The sequence below is a fragment of the Alosa pseudoharengus genome, unplaced genomic scaffold (assembly GCF_046254945.1).
Source record: "Alosa pseudoharengus isolate Yale_2024_CS ecotype anadromous, Long Island Sound unplaced genomic scaffold, YU_APseudo_1.1 YU_APseudo_1.1_scf_1, whole genome shotgun sequence".
Taxonomy (NCBI): domain Eukaryota; kingdom Metazoa; phylum Chordata; class Actinopteri; order Clupeiformes; family Clupeidae; genus Alosa; species Alosa pseudoharengus.
The window spans coordinates 51,171,631-51,189,916 of record NW_027468564.1 but is presented as its reverse complement, the minus strand read 5'-3'; the positions used below and the strand labels follow the sequence as shown (position 1 = coordinate 51,189,916).

The 18,286-nt window shown below is 44.2% G+C and overlaps 2 protein-coding genes across 3 annotated transcripts in view; both read left to right on the top strand.

Moving 5' to 3' along the window:
• The first annotated feature begins 1,001 nt into the window (after nucleotides 1-1,001).
• LOC143132217 (interleukin-21 receptor) lies at nucleotides 1,002-9,822 on the top strand. 2 transcript variants are annotated; one of them, XM_076291594.1, is made up of 10 exons: nucleotides 1,002-1,215; nucleotides 6,813-6,914; nucleotides 7,062-7,179; nucleotides 7,337-7,415; nucleotides 7,526-7,619; nucleotides 7,742-7,896; nucleotides 8,016-8,178; nucleotides 8,269-8,365; nucleotides 8,504-8,588; nucleotides 9,052-9,822. In XM_076291594.1, exons 2-10 carry the CDS (start codon nucleotides 6,851-6,853, stop codon nucleotides 9,766-9,768), a joined length of 1,572 nt encoding a protein of 523 aa, XP_076147709.1. In that variant the 5' UTR covers nucleotides 1,002-1,215; nucleotides 6,813-6,850; the 3' UTR covers nucleotides 9,769-9,822. The 2 variants fall into 2 exon arrangements, with proteins under 2 accessions (XP_076147709.1, XP_076147717.1); XM_076291602.1 differs by lacking the exon at nucleotides 1,002-1,215 and adding an exon at nucleotides 4,123-4,386.
• A 55-nt stretch (nucleotides 9,823-9,877) lies between these two features.
• The window catches only part of tmprss6 (transmembrane serine protease 6), a 29,914-nt gene continuing 21,505 nt past the window's right edge, over nucleotides 9,878-18,286 (top strand). Inside the window, exons 1-12 of the mRNA XM_076281195.1 lie at nucleotides 9,878-9,883; nucleotides 10,003-10,033; nucleotides 10,161-10,228; nucleotides 11,027-11,117; nucleotides 12,624-12,766; nucleotides 13,946-14,013; nucleotides 14,526-14,713; nucleotides 14,946-14,987; nucleotides 15,493-15,697; nucleotides 16,956-17,092; nucleotides 17,705-17,817; nucleotides 18,176-18,285. Of these exons, the coding sequence (XP_076137310.1) occupies nucleotides 9,878-9,883; nucleotides 10,003-10,033; nucleotides 10,161-10,228; nucleotides 11,027-11,117; nucleotides 12,624-12,766; nucleotides 13,946-14,013; nucleotides 14,526-14,713; nucleotides 14,946-14,987; nucleotides 15,493-15,697; nucleotides 16,956-17,092; nucleotides 17,705-17,817; nucleotides 18,176-18,285 (1,202 nt within the window). The remainder of the gene's footprint in view (nucleotides 9,884-10,002; nucleotides 10,034-10,160; nucleotides 10,229-11,026; nucleotides 11,118-12,623; nucleotides 12,767-13,945; nucleotides 14,014-14,525; nucleotides 14,714-14,945; nucleotides 14,988-15,492; nucleotides 15,698-16,955; nucleotides 17,093-17,704; nucleotides 17,818-18,175; nucleotide 18,286) is intronic.

Sequence of the window (18,286 nt, the reverse complement as noted above, 5' to 3'; positions counted from 1 at the left end):
TTGCTCTGAAAAAATGTGAGCAAACAGAACATAGACTGCATAAGAAGGAAACAGTGGCCTGACAGCCTATGTTCACATTATGCAACATTTAAATTGACATGTATTATATCTCTCTTGAATACATTATCCTGATTCCACACAGATTTCTACTCAATCCTCTTGAATCTTGTAGTAGTATAATCAGGGATAAAGTGGAGGCTAAACGCTAGTAAATGCAGTTTATCCTCCTCTGATATTTCAGAAGTAGAGTTTATCCACCTCTTATTAATTTATCCACCTCTCAAAAGAGTTTATTCAGCAATTGCAACTTTTAACATTCAAAAATCACACTGTATTATTCACATACACAATATGTACACTCATCAACACTCTAGGAACCATGCAATACTCCTGGTATTTATAAACATTGGACAATAACCTCCACCATCATCAAACTGTTCTGAATGCCTTTTTAAAAAATCTGATACCACCTCCGATAGTCCACCTTACCATGGTCACAGAACTCATAGTTTACCTCTTATTTTACCACTACACCCCTGAGTATAATGAAGTAGACATTGATAGAGCTTTTATTAAACTGTACTCATGAAACTGAAAAGTCTTAAGAAAGAGTCTCCTATTGCACTGGTACCTTAATATTATTCCTCACTTGTGAGTTGGTTTGGATCTGCTGAATAAATGTTAATGTGAGTCCAGTTGGTGGTGTTCTGGGGTGAAGGGACTGGACCATTCCCTTTCAAAGGTTGGTCATGTCGAGGTAGACTATGGCATGTGTAGACACTACAAAAACACTGATAGCCTCTTAAATTGTCCTCATGACACTGAACCCTCAAGTGACAGACAAGAATGTGAACCATTTAAGAGAAGGGGAATTCACTCACTGGGGGAGAAGTGAGAGTGGGTGGATCAACATCAGAGTTTCTTTCTCTCTCTCTCTCTCTCTTTCTCTCTCTCTCTCTCTCTCTCTCTCTCTCTCTCTCTCTCTCTCTCGCTTCTCAAACATACCACTCGGCTACTTGGAAACCACAGCCGACGGCGGGTTTTGCGAAGAGCTAGGCTACATCTCAAAGACTTTACAATCTGAGCGAGGTAGCGGGCGGTTCACCGCCCTTGTATCACCAATGCCATCTACTCCTCTGTCTGATTCATTCACGTGACAGTGAATGAGAGCAAGTGTAACAGACAGACACAGACACCGAGGCTCAACATGAATGGGTAAGTCGCTTCCTTTTCGCTAATCCGGGAGAGACCTAAGTGAAATGTAACACTGTAACTGTTTCACATAGACATATCAAGTGGCAGAGTAGGCTGTGGTTGAAAGAGAAGTCATGTTTAAAATAAGAATTATGAGTTATGTTTATAATGGAGATGTGATACTGCAACGAAGAAGAAGAGAAAAAGAAGAGTTTGATGATGATGATGATGATGATGGTGGTGGTGGTGGTGGTGGTGGAGATAGATAGATAGATAGATAGATAGATAGATAGATAGATAGATAGATAGATAGATTGATACTTTATTCATCCTGAGGGAAATTTGATGACTCTACCAGGCAAAAAGACATCACTTCATCCCCTCACTAACATCCCGCTGCTCATTGATAATACCATGCCACTCACTGCCAGTTCAGTACAATGTTCTACACTTAGGCCATAGTACCTCTGCTTTACAGGGATTTTGGGAAACATTTAGAATATTTAATGATGAATTCATGTCACATTTGTTTTTTCGTTAGCTTTATCAACTAAGATTTCTGCTCACTAGTGCTCACTTCCTGTCCTATATTGTCACTGTTGGCCTGTTGGGTGACTCATGGACGGTGTGACTTCTCATGTTATCTCTCCATCTGAATGGTTTAACACACATGCGTATGGTAACGTATGTGTGTGAAGTTTGTGGGGGAGGGGTAATTTGTTCCACCCAGGGCTGAGGTTACAGGCCTGGAGGTGGTGTCACCTGTGGTCAGAGTTCTGAGTCTGTTATCGGAACCACCAATCTCTACCAAGCACTGTGTGGCCTCTACTGGGAATTACAGAGATACTTCCTCTGTGTGTGTGTGTGTGTGTGTGTGTGTGTGTGTGTGTGTGAGAGAGAGAGAGAGAGAGAGAGAGAGAGAGGACTGCTATCTTGTTCTTGGATGCCAGGACTCTTTATGATTCCGTTAGTCACTGAATTCACATTCTCCTCAAAGTATTATCTCCATTGTTCTAAGGGTTATACAAATAGAGTGTAAATTGCAGCAACATATTTGCACAATCAACCATTTTAATAGCGCTGGCTTTTCTATTCTGTATTACATTGTAAGACACTTTCATTCTCAGGTGATTGACTATGAAACTTTATGAAGTTTCAATTAATTGAGCTGAAATGACTGCTGGAACAGAGATGAGTAGTATAGCTCAGTAGTATAGTTCAGTTTATTGTTCCCCAAAGCTGTTCAGTAGGCGTTCACAGTGAGTGAAATAGGCTGTGGACATTAATTGTCTAAATAAAACATATTCTGCAAAACATGCAGAATATTTCAGAAATCACCAGATTTGTATCTAGACTGCAGGGTTATGCAGATTACAGACCCATTAAACATTCTCATTTTTATTTGTACCTACCTCTCTGAATTCACTGGCTTCAAAATGACAAATTTAGTGGATGGTTACTATAGAGGTTTGTGGAAGTTAGTTATTATAGGGAAGCTTGCTTAGATGTGGGAGAACTCATCACACTATTGATTGCTCTGTTTAATGTTCATGAGTCTCTCTGTAGATTGTTAGGTTAGGTCAACTGAGCGTTGACTCAAAAGGAAACAGAGAACTTATGAAAATCCCGAGCTGACGGGAAAGCCCACCCGCTTTTGTTGCTTCATGTAAACAAGAGTGAGTGACAAGAAAGAAAAACTAGGACGAGAAGGGGCTTCTGTAAATTATATTTGTCGGAGCGCTGGTCAGCAACAGGCTCAGATGAGTTGTGGTGCCCTGGTTTAGAATCTGATGGATTTGAAAATTGAGAAAATCAAAAAGCAGTCAAGCTACGGTTCTAGTAGCAGAACCACCACGCTATCATGCAGACTTGCATATATATATTTTTTTCTTTCGGCTCTGCTCTAATAACAGCTGGGTGTTTTTTACACTAAACGTGTTTCTGGAACAAACCACAACCTCTAAGCCCCCCCCCCCTCCAACCTCACTCAAACTTTCCATCACGCACCTCTGATGAAGAAGCGTGTGCGCAACTGCACCTGAAACTGCTCCCGTTTCCCCTGCAATGAAACCACTGACCTTTAACAGGCGGTGCATGCATTTCTCCTTTGACGGTTTAGGCTCTTTATCAGCACACACCTTTCTCTTAGAGCGGCAGCGTTCACAACGCCAAAGTTCACTTCGCCTCACGCAAAACCACAGCCATCTGGCACAGTCACATTTCTGACATTTTGCTGTATTGATGCTCAGTTTTATTGAATCTCCCATTGCAGTTGAATATACTGATACGGAGAGTGAGTGTGTATCTTTAGCATTTTTATCAGTATCTTGAGCATGTTTAGCATCAGCTAATGCGCCAAAGGTGTGCCCACTAACTGTGGATCTGCCACTGGGTGGAGCGCTGGCACTCTGATAACAAAGCCCTATGGAAAAGAAACAAAACAGGACGTAGTGTGGGCAGTGCTTCATCAGGTGTGAAAACATGCTTGACGTGGGTAGGTGTGGGGAACAGGAGAAGAAGAGAAAAACAAGATGTACACACAACATACACGCACACACACTCTCACACACACACACATATCCACACACACACACACACACACACACACACACACACACACACACACACACACACACACACATATTCACACACACACACACACACACACTCACACACACTCACACTCACACTCACACTCTCACACTCACACAAACACACACACACACTCTCTCTCTCTCTCTCTCTCTCACACACACACACACACATACTCACATGCACACTCACACTCACACACACACTCACACTCACACACACACACACACACACACACACACACACACACACACACACACACACACACACACTCACACACACACACACACACACACACACACACAAAGGAGGGGGAGAGGGACAGTGGGAGGGCCAAAAGAAAGAGAGAGGTGTTTTCTCCTACATTTTCTCTGCGCGTTTTCTTGCTGCGTTGGCTTCTGAATGTTAGACATGGTCAGCACTCGTTTTGGCTCATGCAGCAGACCAGGCTGGGACCCCTAGAGACTGGACATAAGCATAAGCAACAGGGTCAGAAGGACCCCTAGAGACTGGACACAAGCATAAGCAAGAGGGTCAGAAGCACAGGGAGAGGAGAGGAGAGGAGAGGAGAGGAGAGGGAGGACAGAAGGGCTCTTAAAGGTAAATGACCATTTCCATTGCATGCTCCTGAGAGAATGTACTCAGCAAGCTTTATATTTTGTGTGTGTACGTAAATGGGCTCGGGAGTTACAAAATGCAGATGATCCACCTCTGCTAAACAGATGAGAATGACTTTCCCTTTAATGTTGTTTCCAATGCAAAAAATTACCCCATTTAATGAATGAAAGATCCAAGCTTCTTTGGGGATGCGTAATGCTTTGATGTTGTTACTCCATGCAGTTGCATGTCAGAAGCAGTTGAGTGGTTTAGGATATAGTTAATCTGTTAAAACTGTTTGTTTTTTTCACTTGGACATAAATGTCCTCTTCTAAGCTTTAGTCATGCCATTCAGTGCACATGACGGTTGCATTAGTTTTGCTTGTATGCCATGCCAGTATGTATAAATCTCCTATTCTATGTGCAACTCCAGGGGCTTCCAAAAAGCACATCTTACCATACCTACTCTAATACTTTCGTAATCACAACGTCTCAGAGTGATTACGAAAAAGGTAAAAAAAAAGCCAAAACAGAGATTTAAGCCAAACCTCACTGTGGTACAATACCATGCCCAAGAGAGACTATGTTAGTCCATTACATCATATGTCAAATTCAGTCTGTGCGAAACATCACACTGTTACACGCAGGAGTCTCTGTTGCGGACTACTAGACAGTCATAATGAATCAGAATGAAGCTGCAGTGTGAATAATATCTTACTGCATCACAATGAGAGGCAAATTTACATAAAAGTTGTCCCTAAACATGATACAAATATGCAAGTAGTATATTTTCCTAAATTCAGCACTAATCAGAATAAGAATTGCTGCATTAAAAGCATACATTTCTTAATGTTGTAAAGTAAAACTTTGCATGTAGTAGGGCATCATACCATACCAAGCCAGCACAGAGTATATTTTTTTGAATACTATATGTATAGATATTTAAGACAAGAGTGATATTTCTAAGTTTGCTCTAAAATTCAAGTCACTGGATAGTCATTTAAGTTTGAGAAACATTAGTTATTTCATCATGGACTATAAGATATTCACATTTAGTAAACAACTAAAATCAATAATGAAAAAAAAATCCACCACAAATGGCCTTTATGCCTTCTTCTATACTGAGAAATGCATGTAAAAAAGATATGTGAAATGTGATGCCATGCCATTATGAGGTTGATTTTCTGTTGATCTTGCTTCTGCAATTGGCTCTTGGTTTCACATTTGTGGGAGTTTGTAAGCCACAGCTCAAGACTAACGCCACCTCGCTTATCTCACAGATTGTCCTCCTGTTGTTGTCACTGCGTAGTCAATTCACACCATATGACTCCCACACTGAATGGAAAATAACATTTCTAAAGATAGAGTTTGATGGGAGCCAGCTGTGAGCTGTGTCTCCACCAATCAGACATCTTTACATTCATCAGAGCCGTGTCTCAACAAATCAGACATCTTTACATTCATCAGAGCCGTGTCTCAACCAATCAGACAACTTTACATTCATCAGAGCCGTGTCTCAACCAATCAGACATCTTTACATTCATCTAGAGTCGGCCTAGAACAGTGTTTTTCAACCACTGTGCCGGGGCACACTAGTGTGCCGTGAGAGATCATCAGATGTGCCGCAGAAAATTACCCAAATGTCACTCACTGGTCCAGAAAACTGTTGCATCAAAGAATTTATAACCACATGCTCTCATTAATTGTATGATTGCACTATTTGTGGTATGCAGGCATTGTACAATGGGGGCCCCATATCCAGTATTCACAGAATCATCACATATCCAGTTCATAACAATTACATTAGATATAGTTGCCTACAAATGAAACAGAGGGCGCTTGTTTTATTGAGCAGGTCTTGCATAGAAGCCATAATAAGGCCATATCTCTGTATTATTTGAAATTTTAGGCTATGGTATGTTTATTTTTTCTTCACACAGGATGTTAGTGTGCCGTGGGACATTTTAAGTGTCAAAAGTGTGCCGTGGCACAAAAAAGGTTGAAAAACACTGGCCTAGAATAAGTGTGAAAGTAGGCCAGTTTTGTGTATGTGGATTAAGCCTAAGTCTGGTGTAAAAGAGAACTTTAGTGAAGAAGGGCCTATCCATACAGGAGACTGGCACTATATGGTGGATATGAAGAGTTTGGTTCCAAAACGCCTTTTAAAAAACATTAAAAAGTCATGCTATTTAATTGTGTATTTCAGGTAATGTCAATCAAATTGCAGTTATGTTGTTTTGATTGAGTAAAGATACATCAATAACAATACCCAAATACAATTCTACTGAAATTACTTGGAAAACAAAATGTAAAAAAAAAATATTTATGAAAATTCATTAACCAAACTCTTCATATTATGTTAGATGACATACTGTCCAATGTTGCATATTGGAGATGTAACCATATTACTGTCCCAACTGTATCTTCAGGTCACTGTGCCTATCTCTAAGGAAATGAGTTGGACAACATGGGGACACTTCTGTGCTTCCTTCTGCTGATGACATGGCTGGACTCAGGGCTTGGCCAACCAGGTAATGTTGCGATGCAACAGCAGAGATTATGGGGAGAACACAGTCAATGGCGACAGAGTGGAAGATTCTGTGACGCAGGCTGTATGCCTGGTTTGAGCTGATGCCCGATGCCTGTGTTAACAGACTACCTCCCTTTATTTTCTCCAGGTTTAGAGTGCTACAATGACTTGATTGACAACATCACTTGTAAGCTGAAAGGGACGGATCAGCTCATGGAGCCCCAAAGCGAATGCATTCTAACGGCTGTGGAAACGGAAAGTGACAGGTGCATAATAGCTCAGTTTATCCTGTCACATGCAAATACAGCACATGAATGCAGCATTTACTAATTACGTGTTCTACGTGTTTGTGTGTGTGTGTGTGTGTGTGTGTGTGTGTGTGTGTGTGTGTGTGTGTGTGTGTGTGTGTGTATGTGTCTGCAGCCATGCAATCGAGGCAGAATGTGTCCTGAAAAAGCCGGGAGGTAACTTTACGGAGTGTGTCCTACACATTCCATTTATAGTAAGTTTTTTTTAAATATATATATGCATTATATATATTAAAGGTTTAAAAATATGTTTGTCTTTGCATCTTTGCATGTACAAATTTTTCAAACTTTCTATCCTGTTCAGGGATATTTTGTAGCTGTAATTACGTATGATCTGGAGGCCTCCTGCAAAAACAAAGCTGTGGCAAGTCTAAAAGGCTACGATCCATATTATCAGAGTAAGCATGTGATTAATTCTCATATATATCTACCTAACAAATGTAATATAGTGATCAGCAGAACATCAACAACAACAGCAGCAGTGCAGCTCCATCTCATTCATCCTAATTTTGCCTTTTAGTGGTGAAAATGCCCCCTCCCAGAATGCCAACCATTGAGAATACCACCATCTCCTGGACGCTTTGCCGCACGTCACTCTTTGAAGGCAAAGGGAGGACAGAAATTGTGGACTATAAGTCTGAACTTCAGTACAGAACTGATCGACAGAGATGGAAGGTGAGGGCCTGAAATGAAATGAGTGGTAGAGTTGAAATGAACATCTCTGGCCAACCAGCCTCATGAGGACGGACTCACTAACATGCTCCAATGGGTGTGTGCTCCTCGACTGATTTCAGGATGTCAAAAGCATTACAATCCAGAAAGAGACCAGACGCCATCTGCAGGAGGAGCTGAAGAAGGGCCAGCGGTACCATGCTCGCGTTCGAGTCCGGCCTACTTATGACGAAAACATCTCGACGTGGAGTGACTGGAGCCCCGTTGCCTCCTGGGATACTCCAGGTATCCAAACGTTTGTAAATGTATGTGGATGACATTTGTGTGAGTTATGTTTTGGCGACATTTGAGTGGAATCCTTCTCGGATCTTTCAGCTGATCTCACGGAGGACCTGGAGACGTGGTTGATCTGGTGGGCCACGATCGGTGCTTTGGCTGTGATTGTCTTCCTCGTCGTCATCATGTTCATGGGGTGAGTAAATAGACTTGAGTCCTGCTGTTATTTTTCTCTGGGAGTCGGGTGGCCAGTCTTGGAAGGTTCAGGAAATCAGGTGTGACTTTCAAGTCTTTATCTCTCTTAAATCCTTACGTGTCTTGGTCTCTGTTTTAGTGCTCGCAAGATAAAGCCGTCATTCATACCTGACCCCGCAAAGTACTTTGATGGTCTTCATTCTGTCCATAAAGGCAATTTCAAGGTGAGTTCTGGGTAGTTGCACTGGGGCTACTTTTTGAACGGGGTAGTTCACAAACACTGAACTAAACTACTGGAGATCTGGAGTGGAAATGAAGTAGTACAGAGCACAAGAGGCCTAGAGTGAAATCGCTCAGAGATTCAGCATGTTGATTTTCATGTTTTTTGTAAACTTCCTTGCAGTTGCATTGTAAATTGCCAAAATTGTTAACTATGTGGAATTACAATGTTTCTCAACTACCGTGGTCAGTTCACCACAGTGTGCTGGCAGTGCTGTCTTTAGCTGTAAGAGAATGAAATTAAACGGATTACTGTAACTGAGAATGAGATGAAATTGACTGTTTAATTGGCAATGGTATTAAAGTAATTCACTAATTGACAATAAGCTTAAATGAATTGTTGAATTGAGAGTGTGCTAGATTGCTGACACTTATCTGCCCATATGCTTCTCTTTCACTTTTCTCCAGACCTGGTTGGGCTCTTTCCAGGCGGTGGACATCTTAAGCGTCGAGCAGCAGTATGAGTACACCTCGCCAGTGGAGGTCCTGAAAGGTCAGACGTCCAGCAGCTTCAGCAACATCCAGTACTTCTATGGATCTCAGGAAATCATAAAGATCCCTCCCCATCCCTACCCCGACAACCTGGAGCCCTGTCCAGAGTTCTCCCCTTACGACGACATGAAGGCTGACCGGGGTTCCAGCACGGTGGACAACGCGGACATGAGCAACAAGCGAAACAACAGCGCAGGGCTTACTGGCAGCGGCAGCAGTGGCCGGACTAACGTGGACCTTGGACCCCTCCAGATGAGCTCCTCCTATAAGGACCTGTCGCGCCTGAGGGAGGAGGCGCAGAGCCCAGACTCAGGCGTCTCCGTGGGGAGCATGGATGAGGAGAGCCACGAGGAGTCGCTGGAGAGCAGCTACGAGCAAGACGAGAGAGCGCCCTTGGCCCACTGCGGTGGCACGTTTAACCTCCAGAAGGCTCCCAGCTCTTTGCACACGTCTCTCAAGACTGACTGGTCTTTACCCAGGACTCCCCTCCCACCTTTACCCCCTCTCCATTGTACTGTTCCCTTCATTGGACCAGACCAGTGCAGTACCCCCACAGGACAGATACAACCTCTTGGTGGATTGTATGGGGAGCTAGAACCCTCTAGTGACGATTACATGCCATTAAAAACATAAATCTCCGCTGTTCTAAAGGCTATAGCTACCAGAGACTTTCTATTGAGGAGATATTTTTATATTTGTGTAGAAATGTGTGTTTATGTGTTTAGATTTGGATCCCACCGGCATGAATGTAGACTGTGAATGAATCTGTCCATAGCTTTTTTCCTACTTGATGTCATTTAATAAAGTTTTTTCCCTGCATTTTGTGAACATGGCCTGTGTCTCTGAGTGTCTGTGTTCTGCCACTAGAGGGTAGTTAAGGAGCACGTCCTCGGCTGTGGTAAACCTGTGGTAATAGTTTCTGCTATTGTTGTAGGAGATAACGATATTCACCTCTGCACACATGGAGGCCTACAATCCTTCTATCTATGTCGCTTTCTGTAATTTTCATTCTTCATATTTTTCAGTCTTTGATAACATCAAACGTTTTGATGACTTTAATTCGTGCCGGTGTGAGGAACAGGTGCTGGCACAGGTGCACAGGCTGTTGTTGCTAGGCGTTGGTTTACCTCCATCACCTGGTATCTCCCCAAAGGACGATAGAAGCTGGTGCTAGTGGCTGAAATTAAAAACAACAGACAGAAAAAGGATGTTAGAAAACGATGCTTAATTTTGCAGAATTATTGTATAGTCTACAGTTGCAGAGTAATAGGTCTAGTAGGCTAATTATCACTACTACTCTGGGCATGCAGTTTTGTAACTGGGATCATTGATTCAAAACGACCTTTGGATCTTCAAATAAAGCCAGCATTTTTCCTCCCTGGTTAAGCGGTCATTTCAGACGTCGAACATGTCAACAGCGTGTGGATTTTCAGCGAAAATTAACGTTAATGTATTTATTACGGAGCTATAAAAGGAATTTAATCTCTACAAAGATGTCATCTCCGGGAAGGGAGATTTGAAAAGTTATGGAACCTAATAATGGCTCAAGGACGGTACCACTCAACGCCTCACATGCCAATCCCACCGACAGCAATCACGTATGTAGGCTAGTTCATCCAAGTAGACTTTTCTTTGTGTGCTTATTCTTCACGCCATATCAATATAATATGACCTCTGTCAGTGTCTGATATTTTCCCCTCATATGGGATATTTTATTAATATGGCCCTCTCCGTTTTAGATGAGTGTTGCTCGATTTTATTTATAGACCAAAATGCACTGTAACAACGCAGAGTAGGCCTATCATCATCAGTTGCTTAGTAGCAACAATCTGTCTCACCAATTTTTCAGGTGAGACCAAATCAAGCGACACTGACACATTCTCCTCTGAAGAAAAGGATTCCCAGATGGGTGGTAGCAGTAATCGTCCTCATTCTCGTCCTGCTTCTGGCTGGGGCTGCTTTGTTGGCTTGGTACTTTCTCGGTAAGAAAGTTCCATTGGGGAAAATAAGCCTTTATTTTATTTTATTCAAAATGGGCATTCATTCACCTTGGGTTACAACTTGTGTCAGTGGCAATTGTGGTGTTGCCATCATGGGATTGTTGATGTTTGTGATCTGCCAATTAAGTCTCTCTCTCTCTCTCTCTCTCACACACACACACACACACACACACACACGCACACACAAACACTCAAATGCATATAGCACATAATTATAGCCTCTTCACAGAGTCTAGTTGCCCTCGTAGCCTCTGCAAAGCCAACTCACCTCATCATTGGGCTCCTTTATGAATTAGGTAAATTGTTAGTAATGTTATTTAATGTGATGTGAGCATCTGCGTGATATACAGTCCAGTGGACTTACTCCCTCTTACAACCCCACCATGCAGAGAAAAGTGTGTGAGAAGAACCAGCAGGTTCTTTCTGAGGAAAGAATCTTCTCATATAAACCGTTTCCATCAACTTTATTCGCATTATACCTTATCAAGAGTTAATCCACCCCCCTCTAGCAAATCAAATATCTATGTGCATTAGAGGTTTTTATGCACATTTCACATTTCTTATTCGAATAGTTAAAATGTGCATATGGAAGTTGGATGGAAAAGCACCTATAGAAGTCTGTTGGTCTCGCTCAACTCGGTCTTCTGCTATGGGGTCTGACGTTTGTAATCTTGTTCTGTCAGCTACCGTGAGTGGCACTGAGGAGGATGAAAGACATTTCATCAGCCCCCTCCCCATACCCCTCCACTCTGGGCAGATATCAGATCAGATCCCACAGTCCTTATGGACGTTCAAAGAATGTTGAAAGCATTCTCTGTGCTTGTCATTCTCTCTCTCTCTCTCTCCTTCCCTCTATCTCCCTCCCTCCCTCTCTCACTCCCTCCCTCTCTCTCTTTCTCACTCCCTCCCTCCCTCTCCCTCTTTCTCCCTCTCTCACTCCCTCCCTGCCTCTCTCTCTTTCTCCCTCTCTCTCTCTCACCCTCCCTCTTTCTCTGTCTCCCTCTCTCTCTCTCCCCCTCTCACTCTATCTCTCCCTCTCTCTCTCTGTCTCTCCCTCCCTTATTCTCCCTCTCTCTCTCACTCTATCTCTCCCCCTCTCTCTCTCCCTTCCTCTTTCTCTATCTCCCTCTCTCTCTTTCACTCTATCTCTCTCTTTCACTCTATCTCTCTCTCCCTCTCTCACACACTGTATCTCTCTCTCACACACTGTATCTCTCTCTCTCTCTCCCTCCCTCTCTCTCTCCCTCCCTCTCTCCCCCTCTCTCCCTCTCCCTCTCTCTCCCTCCCTCTCTCTCTCACTCTATCTCTCCCTCTCTCTCCCCCCTCTCACTTTATCTCTCCCTCTCTCACCCTCCCTCTTTCTCTGTCTCCCTCTCCCTCTCTCTCTCTCTCTCTCTCCCTCTCTCTCTCTCTCTCTCTCTTCCTCTCTCTCTTAACCCTCTCTCCCCCTCTCTCCCTCTCCCTCTCTCTTATCTCTCTCTCTCCCAGAGTACAGCGTGTGGGTGCTGGAGCCGCGTGTGGAGCAGCAGTACACAGCTCACGTGCGCCTCCTCAACAGGAACTTCTCCCGCCCGCTCTCCTCCCACGGCACCCGAGAGTTCCTGGCCGAGGCCAGGGACGTGCAGGCCATGGTGAGACCCCTGACCGGCCACGCCCGGCCTGGCCCCGCCCGAAAAGTGACCCCCCCCCATTCACTCTGCATGTGTGAGCAGCGCAGGGCTGCATTTATAGATGTTTTATACTTCATGTGTTACAGAGAATATACAGGAATATGTTTTCAAATGTTTTCAATTTCTTTTGTTTAATATATGAAAAAAACTAAACTGCAGTTTGATAGAAATGGCCTGAAAATAACATGATCTTTGTACATTTGTCAAAGTGGACATGTAGTTTTGCATCTGAACCCGTCATATAGGCCTAATAGGTGCAGACCGCTCTGTTTGATGGCCATATTCAAATGCTGCAGGTGTGAATGGATGACATGCTGTGCACCACAGTAGTCAACACATTGCTTAAGTCATGCAGAGACTGTGCCATGCGAGACATGACGTGGCTTATACTTAACATAGGAAATGTACACCACCATGTATGCCTTTAACAGATGCTTTATCCAAATAGACCTACACCACAATAGCATGCCAAATGGCTGTAAGCTACTGTATGTAATGTGAGGAAGGAGACGGCAGGAGTCTGCATCCCTCAAACACACACTCTACTGCTTTTGTTTACCCTGGCACTTGGCCTCAGCCTTGCATGGGCAAACGTAATAACTTGCGTCTCCATGACAAATTAGTGGGCTTGGACATGTTAGGGGATACTATTACAGTGCACTGCATCTATGTGTGATTTAAAGGTTGTATCAGCATTAGCGGGGATACGTCACTTCTGTTGTTGTTCAAACAAAACAGAGAGCTAGCTCGCTACTCCCTCCCCCATCCCTCCCGTGCAATTAAAACTCTCCTAAACGCGCATCTCGCCGGTTATTGTTTGAAACACTTTATTTTGCCTTTGAGTGGGTTGCCAACCCTTGTTGATAGCAATTGTTTTTGTGTACAGATCTCGGAGCTTAGGCTGCCTACAGAGACGCGGTTTTTTTGACGGCCTGCTGATGGGGCAGACAGCTATCGGATTGTTAGGAAAGATTAGATGAATGTGATCATTTATGTTTGGGCCTTTTTTGGGCCTGAAATCGCTGATACAGCCTTTAACTCCACGTTCATTAGAGTGAGGGACAGATTTTCAGGTCTGTATGTCTGTATGTGTGCTGTTTTATGGGGCATGTTCTCACTGTCTTCATATGTCCCTCTCAGGTGAAGAAGCTCGTGAAGGCCACTGATATTTCACGTTACTTCAACTCCACCACTGTCTTTGCTTTTGGGTAAGCTGAATTTCATACGGACACTTTCTTTCTTAATCACACACAACCACACACAAACACAAGCATACACATGACACACACACAATTACAAACACACACACACACACACACACACACACACACACACACACACACACACACACACACACACCTCAAACCCACAGTAAAAGTATTATGGTTACATCTCCCCTCATAAGACTTAGATGAAAGACAAAGGTGTGAGAGGAGAGAGAGAGAGAGAGAGAGGGAGAGCACAAAACAATTCTAAAACACTCTAAAGATTCACGTTAATAAATAAACCAGTAAATAAATCAACTTCATATTTTATTTAATGACAATGACTTTCAGAGTGTGAGAGAATTAGAGAGAAAAGAAGCGAGAGAGAGAGAGAGAATGAAAGAGAGAGCGAAAGGGAGGGGAGAGAGAAAGAGAGAGAGAGAATAAAAGAGAGTGAGAGAGGGGGGGGGGGCAGATTGAAATGACCACTGACTGACCGTCCCCGGGTCCCACAGGGAGGGTAGCGTGGTGGCCCACTTCTGGCTGGTGCTGTCCGTCCCCCAGAGCCACACCGACGGGGTGACCCTGCAGCGGGTCAGCAGCCGTCTGCAGCAGCAGCTGGACACCCAGACGAGCCCAGGAGCGGAGGACACGGCCAGCTACGACGGCTACCTGCTCCACCTGCCCTCCTTCTCCATCAGAGGTGAGAGATGGTGGACACACCGGACACAGAGGCTCTGACCATGGCTGACCACCTATGGGTCTTCATACGTAGGCCTCTGTTGTCTGAAATTACAGCTTTCCTGAGTTTTCCTTGTTTAATATTGTTAAATATTATTGAAATTACTTTTTTTCAGTTTTCAGTCTTCATTATTTTTTCTCTTGTTTTTGTCATTTCATGATTTGTCACATTTCCGGTTTTTTTTCCCCTGCAGAAACTGACCCCAAAGTTATAGATCTTTTGAAAGCTTCCTTTGGTATGTTTCACATTCATTCAGTTGATTGTCTTCATTTTGGACCAGTTCAATTTTATTTTGCTTTCAGCATGTCATATTAGAATGATGTACAATATTGAGTCAGTAACTGACTCAGTGGTCGTTGTCTAATCGTCTCATGTGTTCACTTTGATAGTGTCTCTCATAGGTCACCACTATTTTTACTCCTTCATGTCATCATATGACACCTGCCCACTGCACTTCTCTTCATTTCTTCCTCTTTATTTGGTGACTTCTTTTCTATCTATATTTTTACTCTCTCTCTCTCTCTCTCTCTCTTTCTTTTTCTCTTGCTATCTTTCCACCTCCCTTCCCCTCTCTTCCTCTTCTATCTCTCTCCTCCTCTCTATTCCTCTCTCCTCCTTCTCTTTTAACCCCTCTCTCCCCTTCTCCCCTCTCTCTCTCCTCCTTCTTTTTCTTCCCCTTTCCATGTCTGCTTCCCCCTCTCCACCTCTCCCCCATCCTCCTTCTGCTCCTCCTCTCTCAGACTGCTACCGGTACCAGGCGGTGGCCCCCAGGGGCCTGGTGGCTCTGCGGGGCCCCAACACGGAGCGCTCCTCCTGCCTGTGGCACCTGCAGGCCCCCCCGGGCTCCCAGCTGGAGCTGCGCGTGGACTGGCTGCTGCCCGAGTGCCGCGACCGCCTGGCCGTCTACGACGCGCTCACGCCCTCCGACCCGCACCTCATCACCTCGTGAGTCCAGCCGCCCCACGGACAGAGGCCCCGTCAGAGGCCAGAGGTCACGGCTCCACACACACACACACACACACAGGGCTGTCCTTAATATACGTTCTTCTCTGCACTGCCATGCTTGTAAATTTGTTAAAGATTGCGAACTCACAAAGTGACTCACAAAGTTTCAATTCAAAAATTCGAGTTTAGTCAAGTACAGATAAAATACTTGAGAATAATCTCGAGTTGGATGTTTTATCAAGGATGCATCAAGACTTAACCCGGACTTGGACACACACAGTTACAGTCAGTGATCCTCCTCCGATTCAACAAAGATTTTAGATTGCGTGTGGCTTTCCAGGAATAGACAGGTTGTGACATCTGTCTGTGGTTCAGCTTTGAAACCGTTGATGTGTGTCGAGGGTTAAGATTTGATCAGAGTGAAGGATGTGTGTTTGATAATCTAGCGGTTGCCACAACTCTCTGATGTGCTGTTTTCCCATTGATCTTTAGAACCAGAACTAGAAAGAGAACTACCCAATCCACGAAGCGCAAATCGTGGCAGTAATAAGGACAATATCCACTTCATGACCACCTCAGGACTTGGTCACTAGTGGCATTTAGACAGGGCAGTTAATTCACACGTGTAAAGTTCACTGCCTGCACGGCATGAATGAAAAGTGTTTGCAGTGCTGTCTGCTATGAGTACTGGTATGAGGTGTCATGTGCACTGCATTGCACTGCACAGTCAAGTCTACTGCTTTCAGTGGACTGATTTCAGTATGATTTCTGCTGCTACATTTCCCTTTGATCTGTCTGTCTTGGCCTCAGGTATCTCAGATCGGGAGATACTTGTCATATTGTGATCACTGCGTGAGACAACACATCGCTGTCACCTCATGCCATCTGTTTGCTGAAAGTCCCCTCTAACTCATCAGCATCACTCTCCGCACGGCAGATGGTGCTTAGGATGGCTATGATTCGGTGGAGTCTGATTAATGAAACCAGAGGCACTACTTCACAGTGTGACAGAGATGTTGGAATTTACCATGATGACTTTAACACCATATCTCTGTTTTCACTCTCTCTCTCACTCTCTCTCTCATGCTTCATTTTATGCCTTCCTGTTTCACATTTCACACCATCTCTGCTAATAACCTTCACACACACACACACACACACACACACACACACACACACACACACACACACACACACACACACACACACACACACACACACACACGCACACACCCCTCCTCCTCCTCGCTGTGCCCAGGCTGTACGGCTGCAGTCGCCATGAGCCCGTGGTGAAGCTGGTGTCGTCGGGCGAGTGGATGACGGTGGTGTGGAAGCAGGGCCTCTATAGCTACAAAGACCCTTTCTCTCTGTCCGCACAGGCCTGGAGCCTACAGGGTGAGCAGCCTACTGGGTCAAGGGTCAGCCCTCAGATCTGCCAGAGGAGCTTGCTGGGAGCCCGCTGATACAATATATCAGTGAAATGTCATCACACGTTATTGTTATTGTCATCACACGTTATTATTATTGTCCTCAAACGTTATTGTTACTGTCCTCAAACGTTATTGTTATTGTCATTACACATTATTGTTATTGTCATCACACATTATTGTTATTGTCCTCATACTTTATTGTTATTGTAATCACACGTTATTGTTATTGTCATTACACGTTAGTGTTATTGTCATCAAACATTATTGTTATTGTCATCAAACGTTATTGCTATTGTTGTCAAACTTTATTGTTATTGTCATCACATGCTATTGTTATTGTCCTTGTGGTTATGAATGTGTAATTGGCTCATGATGGAACATCTCTGCTTGGGGCTTTCTGCTAGAGTTTTTGTAACACACACGCACACACACACACTCCCAGACACAAATGCAACAGGGACTCTCCAAACTCTCCCTGAAATAGACACTTCTGCAAAGCCCTCTCTCTCTCACACACACACACTTCTGAGAAGTCCCTCTTCCTCTCTCTCTCTCTCTCCCTCTCTCTCTATCTCAGCCTGTTCCTCCAGCATCACCCTGCAGCCTGTGAGAGGGGTCCAGGGTGTCCTGCAGACGCCCTTCTACCCCAGCTACTACCCTCCTAACGCCAACTGCACCTGGCACTTCACTGTGAGCACCACTCTCCCTCGTAGTAATATTTAGTCCTTGTTGCTCTTTATACTGTACATCCTGTGTGTTGACTTTGTGCTGTGTTTATATTGGGCAGCCTGCCAGCCAGCATATTGCTGTGTTTACACGTGTTGTGTTGATATGAATGCATTAGTATCCAGCTGTCTCTTCATAGTCTTATCCCGTCTGTTTATCTGATGTGTCTATAATCTCTATCATTGCATCTGCATGTGTCAAAATCTCTCATGCCAGTCTGTCTGTCTAATTGTGTGTGTGTGTGTGTGTGTGTGTGTGTGTGTGTGTGTGTGTGTGTGTGTGTGTGTGTGTGTGTGTGTGGTGTGTGTGTGTCTTTCTGCAGGTGCCCTCAGCTGAGTACGGTCTGACGCTGGATTTTGAGGGCTATGAGCTGACCCGGGCCAACTACAACCACGCATGCACACAGGGCCTCTGGGTCATCCAGAATCGCAGG

Bases quoted from the DNA above. Each gene is read 5' to 3' on its own strand.
- LOC143132217 (XM_076291594.1), top strand. From the start codon at position 6,851: ATGGGGACACTTCTGTGCTTCCTTCTGCTGATGACATGGCTGGACTCA. The intron at 7,620-7,741 runs GTAAGCATGTGA...TTTGCCTTTTAG, and splicing joins CTACGATCCATATTATCAGA to TGGTGAAAATGCCCCCTCCC. The intron at 8,589-9,051 runs GTGAGTTCTGGG...ACTTTTCTCCAG, and splicing joins TCCATAAAGGCAATTTCAAG to ACCTGGTTGGGCTCTTTCCA.